Here is a 15,305-nt window from a genome sequence, read left to right as displayed (position 1 = left end):
TCAATCTGCTGGGAGACAGGGTTTCTAATGGGGGGGGCAGACACCATGGCAATTTGACTGACTGGGAGCAAAAGGTGTCATGGAGGAGAGGCAAGGACGCGTGAGGGCCATGAGGTGGCTGGTCAGGTAGTTTCAAACATCAAAACTCTAAAGTGTCTGCTCTGTGCTGTTATTCAAGGTTCAGTGCATCAACAGTCTATGCAAACATTACTAAGTCTCTTATTTAAGGAACAATAATGACAAAAAACTTAAACAACACATGTTAAAGACTAACCGCAAGAGGCTTGCCTATAGATAAAGAGAGGAGATTTAAACATGCCAGGTAACAAAAAGACATGTGCAGGGACTGGTAGAACTGTATTGGAGGAGGCAGCTCTTGGAAGGAGAAAGTGGCAGGAGGCCCCCAGGGTCAGGGCTCTGTCTGAGGCCAGGGCGCTAGGCTGGGGACGTGAGGGGGGTCAGGGGACAGGGTGGGGGGTGGGGGGTGGAGGACCAGGCAGGTACAGGGGAGGGAGCTCACTTGGAGCTGCTTCCACAGCAAGTGGGAGGGAAGGTCCACCCAGAAGAGCTCTCACCACCTCTGGAGAAGGGGGTATGAACAAAAGTCCTGTCTCCATGAATATATAAAACGAAACTGTAATCTGGCTTCCACAGTGCGTTTTCTCAGGACGTCCTGAGGTCACGTGCTCCAAGAGGGTCACATGCATTTGGCTCAGAATAAATCTCTTTAAATTATTAAACAAACAAACAAAAAAACATAATTGATTCTCTTCTTCTCTCTCAAATGAGCCTGCAGGTGCCTAGGCTGCCTGCATAGGCTACTGATAGTAAATTGAAACAGAGCCCATTCGATGTAAGACCTTGGGCTTGGGTAGGTCATGGCTGACAATGCAGGCAAAATCCTAGCTTTAACTCAGGTGTGCCACTTTGAGGGAGTCGCCTTCCAGGATGCTGTGGGGACTGAAAGTTGGGAGGGGGAGAGGCAGCAGGCTGAAGGAGAAGGAGGGGGGATGATAGGAGGTTTGGGTTCCTGCCCCAGCAGCTGCCCAGTGGGGTAAATATTCCCTCATTGTCTCACTCCACAATTTTCAGAGCTGCATCTGCCTATACAGTGAGAGTCATGCCACGCTGATTGTAAAGGGAGAGAGAAAAAGATGCAGCAATCAAAACTTAAAAGGAAAAGGGAAGTCCTAATGCGTTCCAAAGTTAGAAAAAAAATACTTGAAAATAAAGCAACAAGGAAAAAAATTTCTTTAAACCAATTTAAACAAACAAAAAGATGAAATTAAAATAAGGGAGTGGGGAGGAGAAAATAAAATGAAGGGGAAAAAATCTGGGAAAAGACAAATGAATGTTAGAGCAGGCACGGACAGTTAGATACAGACGCCATGTACTTACGTTTACCTCGGTGATTGCTATATCAACAATGCTACCCACAACAATCAAGGCGTCAAATGTATTCCATGCATCACAGAAATAGTGCTGCATGGGGCAGAGAAGCCGAGGAAAAGAGAGAGAGAAGAGGAAAAAAAAAAAACCAACAACAAAGGAGAAAAACAAAACAAAAGGGAAGAGGAAAAATGAAAAAAAAAAAAGGCATGAAGAAAGGGAGAGAAGAGAAAAAAATGAGAAAAGAAAGAGGTTACGTGGGCATTTTAAATACTCTCTTACCACTCTACAGTTCTGGCGGCTCAAACCTGGGTAACCTGGTTTTCGAAGGGTGTAGAGGCCTGATAAAAGCTGGGTTAGTTCAGATGTGGCACGGGGCTGGGGCCCTGGGAGGCCGGGCAGTGCTGTCCCCGCACGGCACCGCCGCTGTCCCCGCTCAGCCCTGCGCCTGGGCCCAGCACAGCTGTGCAGAGCTGGGACAAGTGGAAAAAAAGGAGGAGAGGCTCCCACTTTTTTTCCCCACAGGACGACGGCAGGTTCAATAAAAGGCATGACTGGAGGCGGGTAAAAGCAGGAAATTAAAAACAAAATGAAGGGAGGTAGAGAGAGAGTGAGAGAGAGAAAGAGGAGTAAGGAGGAGGTTTCCTGGGGAGGGCAGAGTAATACTCACATTAGTCTCACTGAGAATGACGTCAATTATGCTGCCAATTACGATGAGGAAGTCAAAAACATTCCAGGGATCACTAAAGTAACCCTACATAAGGGAGGGGCAGGCAGGATGGGGATTAAAAAGGAATATTAGACAGACAAGAACAGAGCAACATCACCATCAGAATCATTGTCCGGGCACCTCAGTGTTGCTGTTGGAGTTCCAGATGCCCCCACTGTGGCAGGAGCCCAGGGGTCCCGGCAAGGAGGGAAATGGAGGGGGCGTCTCTTCTGGGGTCCCCTGCCCGCCTTCCCTTAGTCATAAGGCCCGTTCTGTGGATCCACCCGCCCAGTTCCCTCCTCCAAAGGGGCAGGAGAGGGTGTGGAGGGTGGGGGAGGCAGTGCCAGCTTTTGGCTCTCCAGCGCTCCCACACCTCCAGTCCTTCCTTACCACGGGGACCTGCCTGGAGGGAGGGGACCCACTGTGTGACACCCTAAAGGTGAGCTGGCTGTGGTCCCTACGGGTGAGGCCAGGAACAGAGGGCCCTGAGAGCCAGAGCAATGAGTGTGGGCTAGAAGGCGGCTGGGCTATCTGGGCTCAGAGGTGACCTAACTTGTGTCAACCTCAGAAATAAAAACAGGACCCAATCATTAAAACAAGATCCATAATCAATTTGACTTAATAAAAAAAAATCCATGATCAGCTGGACTCTATGCAGATCAGATCAGCGTGGTCCTGCCTCCTACCCTGGACATACCCAAACATACCTAGGGGCAGTTCTACCTGACAAATCCTTGGCTACCTGAGAGGAGGCAGAGTCCAGGCCTGTCCCATGGTCTGGGGACATCTCCTGTGGCTCTAAGACTGTGCTTCTTGGGAGTCTCCTGAGCACCTTCCCAGGCTCCTCTCCTAGCATGATCATGCTAAGGTAGGGTCTCCTGAGATGCTAGTGCCACTTGAGGTGAGGGAAGTCCTTGACAGCTTCCCCAGGGTTGACAGGGTAGGCTGGAGGGGCACAAGGACACTGGCTTCTTAGAGAGGGAAGAAGGCAGTGGTGCCATGGAGGAGCAATTCTGGCACAGAAGGGGAGACCAGTGCCCTGACTTCCCTGCTTTATTCTGTAGATGTGGATTTTATTTGTTTTACACTACATCTTGAAAATCTTAGTTGAGATAGTGGGATAACTGGTCAAGCAGAGAATAGGCTGTTCCAGATGTCCTGCAGGGTGGCAGGAATCCTGGATGGGTGGGCTCTTTACAAAGGGCTTCTTGGGTCTGGGTCATTTTCCTAGAGGTGTGGGAGCCCAGGGAGCAACATTCTATGACCACGTAGATGAACACCCACAGCTCAGGAACCAGGAATAGGACAGTCACATTCCCCATGGATGTGGGGAGAGGACCTAGTAGCAAAGAGATTTGTCCTCTTAAAGAAGGACGTTTGCCCCTTTAGTCTTTCGAGGAATGTTCTGCAGGGGGCCAAGCTGGGACTGGCCACTGTTGTCTAGCAGGCCCAGCCTTTTCCTGTTCTCTGGGCTTCCAGGGGATGGAATCTAGTGGACGGTGAGTGACTATGAAAGCAGGAAGGGTCCTCTGAGAGGCTCCCCGGTCTCTCCCCAGCTCTCTTGAAGGCTGACAACTTGCCCTTTTCACTTTTTACTCACAAGAGACAAAAATCTGTGTTCTTCCATTTCCTCCTGGCTCTATCCAGCTCCCTGAACTACTCCCCAGTCATACCCTCTTTCCAGAGGGACGGCAAGACACGCTGTCCTAGGGCTGTTATTCTTAGTGTGGGAGGTCAGGTCACAGGGAAAGGGGCCTCTCAGTTCCCAGGCATTTCTGCCAAAAGAAAACAGAAACACCACCAAGGAGGCTTTGGATAGCCAGATGGGGGAGCAGAGGTTGGCCAGGGCATGGGTTGGGTGAGGGTCAGCTCGAAATCATGGCTTTCTTGTTGGCTTCCCAGAGTATTTTTCGAACTATACCAGAGCCTTGGAGGCCGAGAGAGTCACATGCTGTGAGCAGGGTACAACCAATTCCCTCCCAGGTTCTCAAATGTCATTCACAGGGCAAATGGGGAACCCTGATTGGGGCGAAAGGAAGTAAAGGAGCGAAGACCTCAAATGAACTATCAATATGCGTGTGTTTTAGAATTAGATTTTGGAAAACCCTGGGGACTATCTCGATATGAATACCATCTTGTGGATAGAGCAGAAGGGAAGGGAGGGGAGTCAAGGAAGAGAAGGGAGAGAAACAGAACAAGAGCAGAATCCAGGAGGGCTCAGCAGCAGCCTAGAAAACGTGTAAGGAAACGTTATTTGAGTATGGGGGCAGGAGGGGAGGTAGGAAGGTGGGAGCTTCAGTGCTCAAGAAAGGAGGATGAACTGGAAACCTTTTCATCCGCCGGAGAGACCTGAAACAAAATGGGTGAGTTGGCCTTGGTCTGCAACACCTCTGAGAGACGAGAGAGGGAGAGGAGGAGGCGCAGAGATCAAACCAGACCAATGCACACGGGTTAATCAGCGGGCACGCGCGGGGAAAGGGCATGCCTTCAAGGGACCCTGGCACCCTCCTGGCTTTGCTCCCTGGTCATCCTTTCTCCTGGATTTTTTTGTAGATGTGCAGCCAGAAGGAAAACCCAAGACAGCTGGCTCCTTATTGGCCATGGCCCTCCCCAGCCCATGGTACCAGGCTGGCTCCCATGGGTCGGGCTGACTCTGCTGGGATCAATGCCTCATGTCTCCCCTGACTTCTCTGTCCTGGGGCAGGCTACACAGTGGGCCTCTGCTGGCTGCAGAAAACAACCAGTTCCCCTGTCACCAGGGCTTTTGTGGACCCAGCCCTGAGATTTCTGCAGAGCTAGCAGGGGCGAGGGGAGCATGTCTAGGGGGCAACAGGGTCCCTTTCAGAGGCAGCTTTAACCCTGACCCAGACACCCGCCTTCTCATCCCTCTGTGTTAGGAGCCCGGCAGACCTCCCAGCTGGGCCACGAAGATGGGTTCAGGGCCCCTTTCAAGTCTTGTCCCCTTTGCCAGCCCCTCCTCCCACTATTTCAATATCCCCTTCCTCCCACTGGTCCACATCCTTCTCAGATACTTGGCCCATGTCCTGCACTTCAGTCAGCAAATCCCTGGGTGGGTGGGGCCTGGGAGGACGCCTTTCCCCCTATCTCTTCTGGAGTGTGAGAGCTTGGGGTTCTTCTCTCTGCCTCTCACATACCCATCTCTGCCCATCCCCTCATTTGCTGGAAGGGTAACAGGGTTTGGGGGTGTAATGGAGGAAGGAGGGTGGGAAAGTCATAAACTTCTTTTCTTATGAAGTCACTTTGATAGGAGTCAGGTTACACCTGTCACCCTTTATTTTTCTGGTGACTGGGTCTCACGTGGTTGGGAAGTTGGGCTTGGGCAAAGGGTTTTCCTGGCTCTTCTTTCAAGGTAGTCTTGAAAGAAGAAATGGCACCGAAGTAGCTGGGACTACATGGCACCAAACCTCTTAATGTACAACTTCTTAGAGTCACGCAGGGTGGGTCCCCAGAAGGGGCAGTGTTTTTGCAGTTGTAAGCCTTTCCCTTGCCTCCTCAAATTCTACAGAGTGAGCTCATTTTCCTTTTCAAATGTTCAGCCTCTGGGGATATGTTCAGAGGTAGGACTCTTCTTTGGCCACCCTAGGGATAAACTTTCGGGCACCACCTAGGCAACAGGCAGCCCCCACCCACAATCTGGAGCTGCTCGCACCCTAGGCCAGGTGAGTTCTCCTGGGCACTGCTGAACCTCCATCATTTGCAGGTATGGGCTGAGCAAACAGAGACAAAATTGATATTAGTTTCAGAAAATCACTATGGGAAGGAAAAATTGCTGTAAAAGCATCAACTGATGCATTTCACATGCACGAGGATGTTGGATCATCTCTTTTGGATTATCTGTGCCCTGATTTACCTCCATGATTGAAGATATACCAAGTTGAAATAGGCAGGGTCATGGATAAGAGCTTGATCTCTAGAGGTAGACTGTCTGGTAACTGTGAGCATAGAATTTAACCTCTCCTTGCCTCAGTTTCCTCACCTAGAAAATGGGACAAACCATAGTGTTGAGATGAGGATGACATGAGAATACAGATGCCAAGCACTGAGAACTGTGTCTGAAGTCAGCTCTAAATGAGTGTTAGGCATTGTCTTTTTATTTATTTATTTATTTATTTATTTATTTATTTTTTGTTGAGACAGGGTCTCAAGCTGTTGCCCTTGGTAGAGTGCCGTGGCATCACAGCTCACAGCAACCTCAGACTCTTGGGCTTAAGCGATTCTCTTGTCTCAGCCTCCCAAGTAGCTGGGACTACAGGTGCCCGCCACAATGCCTAGCTCTTTTTTTGTTGTAGTTATTTCCCTGTTGTTTTAGCTGGCCCAGGCCGGGTTTGAGCCCACCACCTTCGGTATATGTGGCTGGTGCCGTAACCACTGTGCTACAGGCGCTGAACCAGCATTGTCATTATTAACTAGAGTTTCTATGTGCCCTTCTCGCTAGGTAGGACTCACAGGTTCAATTTTGGATGTGAGACTGAGCAGAAGAGAAGCAAAGCCTAGATTGTGGAGGGAGGAGGGAAGACGCCGAAGGCTCTAGAATCTTCAGCCTTCTATATAGAAGGTTGTGTGGTTTGAGATTAGTGGCAGCCTGCAGGTTGTCACAGCAGAATTTTGTTGGACTCAAGTTCATGTAGACAGTTAATTGGCAGGTTCCTAAAAACCACTCTTCCCACCAGGAAAACACAGGTCACTCTTCCTCTCCCTAGAGGGCTGAGAGGAGAGACTTAGACTGCCAGGTGGGACTGTTTTCCATCTCTAATCCGGGACAGCTACCAGAGGAGGCTGCAGAAGAGGTTACAGACACACACCTCTGCCCTTGAATTCTGGATCCTTAGCTCCTTCTCTGCCTGGAGCAGAGGCTGCCCCTATGATCTTCTCAGAGGTAATATGAACATGGAAACAGGTTGGTGGTCGGAAGGCATCCACAAGGCAATCTGTACACACTTGCACTTGCCTCCTGGGACAGTGCTGATTAGTCTTAGGAACGCTGAGGAAAGAGGTGATTTCCCTGCCATGACTTGCTTTCTTCTCTTCGCGGTTCCTTCTTGTCTACCCTCCTACACCTCTGATGGGCAGGCAAAGAGAAGGTGAGGAGCCGCACGAGGAGGGGCAGGATGGGGAAGCTGACTCAACCTCCAGTTTGTCCAGGGGCACCTGGCCAGGACTGTCCCCTCCCAGGATGCATGAGGGCCAAAGCTTGAGACAGGCAGGGCTGTGAGGGAGCTGGGCTGGGATTAGCAGTGGGGCTGCTGGGATTGAGACAGACAGCAGGGAAGGACAGATGGCAAGGGAAGGCTGAGTGCGTGACAGGGAGAGATGGCCCAACTGCCACCACATGGAGGTGGAGAGGAGCAAAGGGATCATAGCCATCAAGTGAGAAGACGATGGAGAAGCCATTTCAGATAGAGGGCAGAAGAGAAAGAGAGGGCAGAGAGGAAAAACCCATGGCTGGGGAGAGTGGGGGAAGACCAAAGGAGAGAGAGAGAATGGGCGGAGGAAGAGTAAAGAGGCTGGCGGTGGTCCAGGGATGGGAAGTTCCCAACCGTGGGTCCAGGGCCTCTGAAGTGACCCTGCAAGTCAGTCAGGGAAAGCAACAAGTGAGCATGGAACCGGGAGAGGTGGCCCGGACTGCCCAGTGGGGCAGGGTAAGATGGGAGAGGGGTGAAAGGTGGCTTGTACTCACCTAGGGAAGGGGTCCCTGAAGGGGATTGTGAGCAAGCCTGGAACAAAGGGGTGTGAGGTGGGGGCTGAGCAGGGTGGCCTGGGTGGGCAGGGTGCCCCGCTCCTGGAAACTCTGCTCCTTCTGGGTCCCTGGCCATGGAACTAAGAGACGGGGAAGCAACTGGACCCGGGGGGAGCAGTATCCTGCTGGCAGGGAAAGCGGCAGCCAAGTCTCAGTGTATGTCTGCGAAGAGCTGATCCCAGGGAGGTAGCATCATAGAACACAATGCTAACTGACACCAAGCAGAGATAATATAAATTGTATTACATTAGGATGCCATTTAGACATAACAGTAATCATGGAAATTAGTGGTGTCTTGGGGAGGAGGCATAACTGGGGCACACAGCTGCCAGTGAGGACTTGTGCCTTCTTCTGGCAGCTAGTCCTGTGATGTGCTAATTCAGAAGTGCCCAGGGGCACACACCACCCAGATCACTAGAGAACTCCGGGACAAAGGGCAAGGGTGGGCAAGGAGCTGGGTCCTCTTCCTGTGCAAAGAGCCCCAGGTAGGTGGTGGTTATGGGGGGCCACTTTTCATAACTGCAGGAGGAATGCATACTCCTGGGAACACATGCTTTTAACCAGACACTTTCTGCTCCTTTTTTCTTTGGAATTACACTTTTTCCTCTTCAGGAAATTTTTGAAGGGCTTCACTGATTCACTGATTCATTTATTTATCCCACCAGAACATATTAAGTGCTTATGATGTGCCTCTGCAAGGCTCAGCCATAATGATATGAATCAGACCTCTCAGCCTGCAGTCTTTTGGGTGCTGGAGAAGGCCCTTTTTCTCCCTCAGTTTGTACCCAGGTAGATTGAGGGATCCCAGCAGATGCTTCACTCTACTCATGCTGGAAGGAACAAGCTGATTTCTCCAAAGGACTCCTCCAGGACCAGGGCGCTGGCACACATTACCATGCATGCAGGCAAATGAACAGCACCATGCACTTTTTTGCAGGTGGGAAGGCAGGGACTAGGCAGGGTTGGGAGTGGAGGGAACAAGGAAGAGCTGTCTCCCTTGCTACAGGAATGAGCTTGAACCTACAGCAGTGCTAAAACCACTTGCCTGCCTTGAATTCCTCCCGGTCCAACCCAGCTGGCCGAGGCCTGGGGAGAGCATTCCAAACCCAGGTCAGAGAGGTCCATTCCTGCCTAACACCCTCAGATAGTCCCCATGCCCATCCTATCACTCTTGCCCTTGTGGGCTGCTCCTTTGTTAAGGGGCAGGAATGTCCTAGCCAGTGACCTGCACCCACTTCCACGAACAAGATGTGGATGAAACCCTGGAACTCTCTAACTTCCAGAGGTGAGCCTCAAATTGTGTGGGCAGCCACCTGACCTCTTTGTGACTCTGCAAAGAGGTAAGGGTCATCACACAGGGTTTTGTGGGCCTCTGATGCAAGTCTCCACAGGAAAGGTACAGAGGAAGTGCCTGATGCCTACTGGTGCTGCCCTTGCTCCTATCACTACTGTTGTTTGGGTATTTCTTGGTCTTGTCAGCCACTGCCTTGCACTGCCTGCAGCCCCTGGCATCACCGAAAGTGCAGCCTGAAACAGGCAGCCTTAGCACAGGGTGGGCAGCCCCTTGGCTTTGAAAAGATCTGGTTCACCCACAGCGCTCCAGAGGTTTGGGAATACCTTTTCCTCCCACCAGGCCTGTGTGCTCCACTTTCTTTCCCAGTGGAAAGGATGGAGACGGGGAACCACAGTGTACTTTCCACCAGGCTTTTTTACGCAGCATGAATAATTTTCCACATTAAATAATTAAATGTAATAGCTAATACTACCTTTCCCACACGAAGGCTTTATGCAAGTCATATAATTATTTTTTATCATTCATAGTGACTCTAAAGCTCTCAAGCACCAGGCAGGAGAGAAATCTGTCACAATGTTGCAACAATATGCAAATCCCTGGGTACAAGAGCTAGGTGGGGAGGGCCATGTGTGCCTGTCGGCCGTGCACTATGCCACTAGGTGCCCTGTGGGCACTGCACAATAAACAATAATCAGGGGCTGGGCTCACCCATGGTTGCTAAAAGGCAGGCAGGAGCCTCACCCTGCACAGCCCGGCCTCTGGATTCCCGGCTGATGGTGGGGGCTGGGGGCGCAGTTGTATATATTTCCTCCCTATCCCAGCTATCTCCCATCCTCTCCTTTCCTTTTCTACTCCTTTTAACGTGATGTGTGGTGAGTTTCTGTTCATGGTAAGAGACACAACTAAAATTCAATAAGAGGCTGAGTGAAGTCCTGCCAGGGCCAGCCTGAGGCCGTGGTCTCAGCGCAGTAGGTGACACTGGTCTCTAGGGTGCCCTGGGCCTCTGCAGGGGCATCTTGATGATCCCCAAGGCGAAATGATATCTAGCATTGAGTGGGTAAGGACTGGGGTGCTGAATGCCCTGCTAAGCAGGGGCAATCTTGCCCAGCGAAGAAGTGCAGTATGTCCTGTTTGATTTTGACAGATACTGATGCAGGGTGCCCTCTGCCGGTTGCAACCTCAGTTCTTATTCTGAAGGTTCAGGCCTCCCCTCTTTCATAATCCTCTACTTCCCCTGCAGAATAAACTCTTACTCTCTTAAACATACATTTCCCCATTGTATTATAAGTAAGGAATTATGTAGTTTATTGACTTGTAAGCATAGATGTGAATTTTAAGTTTCCTTTGAATTTTATTTAAAGGAAATTAAGGAGGTATTATAAAATGCTTGTTATAAAAAGAGGAGCTTTGGGTCCAGAAAGAATTAAAGATCACTAGCCTAAAAGAATGTCTATATTGGGCGGCACCCGTGGCTCAGTCGGTAAGGCGCCGGCCCCATACGCCGAGGGTGGCGGGTTCAAACCCGGCCCCGGCCAAACTGCAACCAAAAAATAGCTGGGCGTTGTGGCGGGCACCTGTAGTCCCAGCTACTGGGGAGGCTGAGGCAAGAGAATCGCGGAAGCCCAGGAGTTGGAGGTTGCTGTGAGCTGTGTGATGCCACGGCACTCTACTGAGGGCCAAAAAGTGAGACTCTGTCTCTACAAAAAAAAAAAAAAAAAAAAAAGAATGTCTATATTTGCATACAAATTTTCTTTTCTTTCTTTTTTTTTTTTTTGAGATAGAGTCTTGCTCCCCTGTCCAGGCTCGGGTGCAGTGGTATCATCGGTAGTGCACAGTAACCTCAAACTCCTGGGCTGAAGTATCCTCCTGTCTCAGTCCCCTGAATAGCTGGGACTACAGGTACGTGACACTGTACCTGCCCTCCATACAACTTTTAAAAGGAAATATCCTTGCTTGCTCTTGGAGTTTTTTTTTTTTTTTGGTAGAGACAGAGTTTCACTTTATTGCCCTCAGTAGAGTGCCGTGGCGTCACACGGCTCACAGCAACCTCCAACTCCTGGGCTTAGGCAATTCTCCTGCCTCAGCCTCCCGAGTAGCTGGGACTACAGGCGCCTGCCACAACGCCCAGCTATTTTTTTGTTGCAGTTTGACCGGGGCTGGGTTTGAACCCGCCACACTCGGTATATGGGGCCGGCGCCCTGCTCACTGAGCCACAGGCGCTGCCCGCTCTTGGAGTTTTTTAAGTTGAATTTTTCCAGGTTAGTAAGGAAATACAAAGTCATACAGTCCAAGATATGTTCATATTTCTAATGGTGTTTCTATCCTTGGCCGTTAACCAGCTGCTGAAGATGACCTCAGTATCAGCTCCTACTAGACATCACCTTTTCCGAGTGATGTCCAGCTCCTGCAGGACAGTTCTTGGTTGGGCAGTACCGTCTCACATGCTGTGGGATGTTCAGCATCCTCAAGTCCACCAGCTAAATACTCCATGTCAGTTTTGCCTCCCTGAATCAATGTGGTGCCTCACTGATTTCCAAAACTGTGTTCTGTAGAATGTTATGTCTGTGGGATGCTCATCAGCATTACAAAAACAAGCAAAACAAAACAAACTCCCACACCAGGGCCCTATCCTCCAACAAGGCTGGAAGTGTCCAAGCCCAGAGCTCTGGCCTGAGGGTGATCTCAGATCTCAGGGCCCCTCGAATCTTACAGGCTCTGAGTTCTGCACTGAAGAAGCTGTCTGAGCACATTCTTGAGTGAGGACTTCCCCGACATAGGTGAGCCTGCACTGGGTTTTGCTGGACACTGCCTGGGGGTGGCTCTGTGGGCTGTTGTCTCTGTCTTCCATCTCTGTCCTGCCCTCTAGCGGTATAGCAAGACCACCCTGGAGAGTGGCAAGCTCCTGGGGCAGATGGGACATTGAAGGGAGTGTCCTCACAGGCTGCTGGAGCCTGGGATCCACAGCTGAGGTTGTTTTTAGCAGAAGGGTACCCCAGAGGATGCCATCTGTGCTGGCCAGCTCTGGCTGGTTTTCACTTAGGTGACACTGACAGAGCACTGGGAGGAACAAGGAGCTGTGTGCACCTGTTGAAGGAGGTCAAGGTGGATAAGAGCAAGTCCTGCTCAAAAACTAACCAGTCCTTCTGGAAGGACAAGACCTTTCCATCAGGAGCTCTGATTAAGTGCCAGAGGAGAGAAAAGGGCACTTAGGAATTCTGGGATGGTAGGGACCACTTCTGCTGGGCTGCCCAGGGGAGGCAGCTTGAAGGACACAGCCCTGCAGCTGGGCCTGGGAGGACAGTGGAGGGTGTTTTCCATCTACTACATGGAAAAAGTGCCTAGTGACGTTCTACTTGCATGCAGCCCAGGGCCTAGGCAGGACTAAAGAAGAGACCAGGAGCACAGATGAGACAATAGGAGCTGGGCAAAGGTCCATGGAGGTGCTCAGGGCTAATCAGGCCTGGGAGGAATGACGAGGAGCTTTGACAGGGACTCAGGGGCAGATAGGAGGCTGCAGCAGGAAGCTGGTGGAGGGCTGGTGGGGACAGAGAACACAAAGCAGGAGCCAAAGACCCAATCACGACCACTGTCCTTCTGGTGGGGACCTGCAGTCTGGGGCCACACACGGCCTTCTGAGCACAGCATTTTGACTGAATCCAAATTTTACAAAACAAATCCTTTTAATAAGCATCTTGGACATAGAGCACAGAGAGACCAAGAGCCTGGAATCCTAAAAAAGATTTGAAGGCATTTTCCAGCACTTTGAATGGGCATAGGGGGATGCACACTTGGTCCTCACAAGGGACTCCAAGAGCTGTACAGCTCTTGCTGGTGGCCTGGGTTACTCCTGAGCTACTCCTTGTGGCTCTCAGAAGAGCCACAAGCCCTAAAGATCTGCCTTGAGGCCCCAGAAATAGCCCGCAGGAGGTGAAGGACTGACCTGGCCTTAGGGCCACCCTGATAGAGGGCGGGTGGTGGGGGCAGAGAGAGAATTCAGAAGGAGGAAGGGGACTGCATGAGATTGCTCGTCCCTAGCTAATGCACTGGAAGGGGGTATACTACCCCCCTCAACATGTGTTTTTATGGCAAAGATCCTTTTAGCAAAAGAGAAGTACAGAGAGCCTTTTCTGGAAGCTCCATTTATGGAGTCCGGAGACCTTTAAAGTCATTCCCGCACAGCGGGGGACACAGGGCCTGGTACCTTTGCAGACATGTCTAGTGAGCCCCAGGAAGCGCTGGCTTTCAAGGTCCTCCTGGGCCAGGGTTTCTAGTGTGGGAGAAAGGGGGGCGGAGGTGGAGGTCTCTGTAACGCTCATCAAGGGAGGGTGCAGATGAGGACAAAATTGCACATGTAAAACCCCGATCCCTGGAGAGCAGGGCGCATTCCAGCCTGTCTCCTTATACAGTTTCCAAAAGGCCTGGAGGACAGTTTTTTTCTTCTCTGCAGCTGGTGTAACTCATCCATGCTTTTATCCTGGGACATGGCATTTCCCCCTCCATCCCTCACTTCGGCCTTCCTGGCTGTCAGTCTCCAGACTCGCGTTTCTTTTCCTTCCTCTTCCCATCTTTCCCGTCTCCTTCCAATTCCGCCCATTCTCCAACTCCTTTTCTCTCAGGACACGGAGCCTTCTGGACAGAATTCTTTGAGTTTCTATCTTCAGAGGGAATATATAGCATGGACTCCTAAAATGTGTCTCCAGCTCAGTGAGGCTACCTGTCTGAGCTCCAGATTTTAACAGCCTGTGTGACATTTTTCAACCTAATATATCTAAAAATTCTCCCTTTAAGCTGGTTTCTTCCTGTTCTTCTCTATTTCAGCAGTGGCACTACCATCCCATCCACCTACAGATGAGCCAGGAACCTTCTATCCATCTCAGACTCCTTCCTTACCCTCACATCTGACTCACCATCAAATGATGTCATGACTCTGCCAACCTCACTCTGTCTCTATGGCTGGCACCTGCATTCCTGGTATTGGGCTCCTGGCTGCTCCCCACTCAGTAGGCACTCTTCACTCAGCAGCCAGTGAACAAAGGAAATGGGACTCCAGAACTCCCCATTGAAGGAGCCGCCCCCTGTGGTTTCCCGGGGCAGTCTGAGGAAACACACACCCCTTGCTGTGGGCCTGAAGACCCGTGTGCCCTGGATTCTGCCCACTCCTCTCCACTGCCTGTTCTCAAGTTCCAGAACAAGCTGAGCTTGCCCCTACGGTGGGGCCTTTGCTCTTCCTTCTGCCTGAAGTGCTCTTCTTCTGGCTCCTTTTCAGCCTCCAGGTCTCAGTTGAACTGGGGCCTCTTTGACCTCCCTATCTAAAACAAGCGTCTCTTCCCCACTGCTCCTCTGGTCCCCATCACAGCACTTACCCTGTCTGAAACTTCTTTGTTTATCTGTGAGTGGCATCTCCTGCACTGCACTATGAGCTCTATAAAGATGGTGACATGCTTCAACATCATCACTGTGGTGCTCAATAAATGTTTGCAGAAAGAAAAGATGGAAAATGAAGCATGCATAAATGGAAGTTATAGAGGGGCATATTCAATCCAGTATAAAGGAGGATTTCCAACAGAGCTGGCTCTAGTAATAGGGAGTCTCTTATGGCAGAAAGCAGGGACATGTAGAGATTTCTGCACTGATAGAAGGTGAATGATCTTAATGTTTTCTGACATTAATATTCTGACTCTCTTTTTTCCTTGTTCTCTAGTTCTGTAATTCTCATTCATTCATTCATGCATGCATTAAACTTTCACCGAAGACCTCCCATGGGACACAAAATGAATATGAATCAGTTCCTGCCTTCGAGGAACTCTGCAATTTGATTTTTGCATCCACAACTTGCAAGTCTTTCCATTGCAAATGCGTGTTGTGTGTGTGTGTGTGCATATGCATGAATGTGAGTGTATTCATGTGCACATATGAATACCAGGCTATTGTCTCACTTTCCTGAGCTCACCCATCAGGTGACTATCCCCTCTCCTGAAAGCAAAATTCAGACTTGGAAAGAAAATCTAGAAGGTCCAAACTCATCTAGGGGCCAAAGACAGAATCACTGAATGAGAGGTGAATGGGGACGAGAGGTCCCAGGGAGGAGGAAGGGCAGGAATGGAAGGAATTCATTAAGATCCACAGAGTTGCTATGTGAGAATGGCTTGCTTTCA

General features: G+C 50.5%; 1 protein-coding gene across 7 annotated transcripts in view; it reads right to left on the bottom strand.

Annotated features, from left to right (window-relative positions):
* Positions 1 to 15,305, bottom strand: part of CACNA1C (calcium voltage-gated channel subunit alpha1 C) — a 650,685-nt gene that overhangs the window by 65,397 nt on the left and 569,983 nt on the right. For 6 of the 7 annotated variants that reach the window (XM_053555459.1, XM_053555462.1, XM_053555460.1 and 3 more), the window contains one exon: positions 1,399 to 1,482. In XM_053555459.1, coding sequence (XP_053411434.1) covers positions 1,399 to 1,482 — 84 coding nt within the window. Of the gene's footprint in view, positions 1 to 1,398; positions 1,483 to 2,059; positions 2,144 to 15,305 lie in introns of all 7 variants that reach the window. The other variant, XM_053555465.1, reaches the window with a different exon arrangement.

The sequence above is a fragment of the Nycticebus coucang genome, chromosome 12 (assembly GCF_027406575.1).
Source record: "Nycticebus coucang isolate mNycCou1 chromosome 12, mNycCou1.pri, whole genome shotgun sequence".
Taxonomy (NCBI): Eukaryota; Metazoa; Chordata; class Mammalia; order Primates; family Lorisidae; genus Nycticebus; species Nycticebus coucang.
This window is presented reverse-complemented; position numbering and strand designations above follow the sequence as displayed.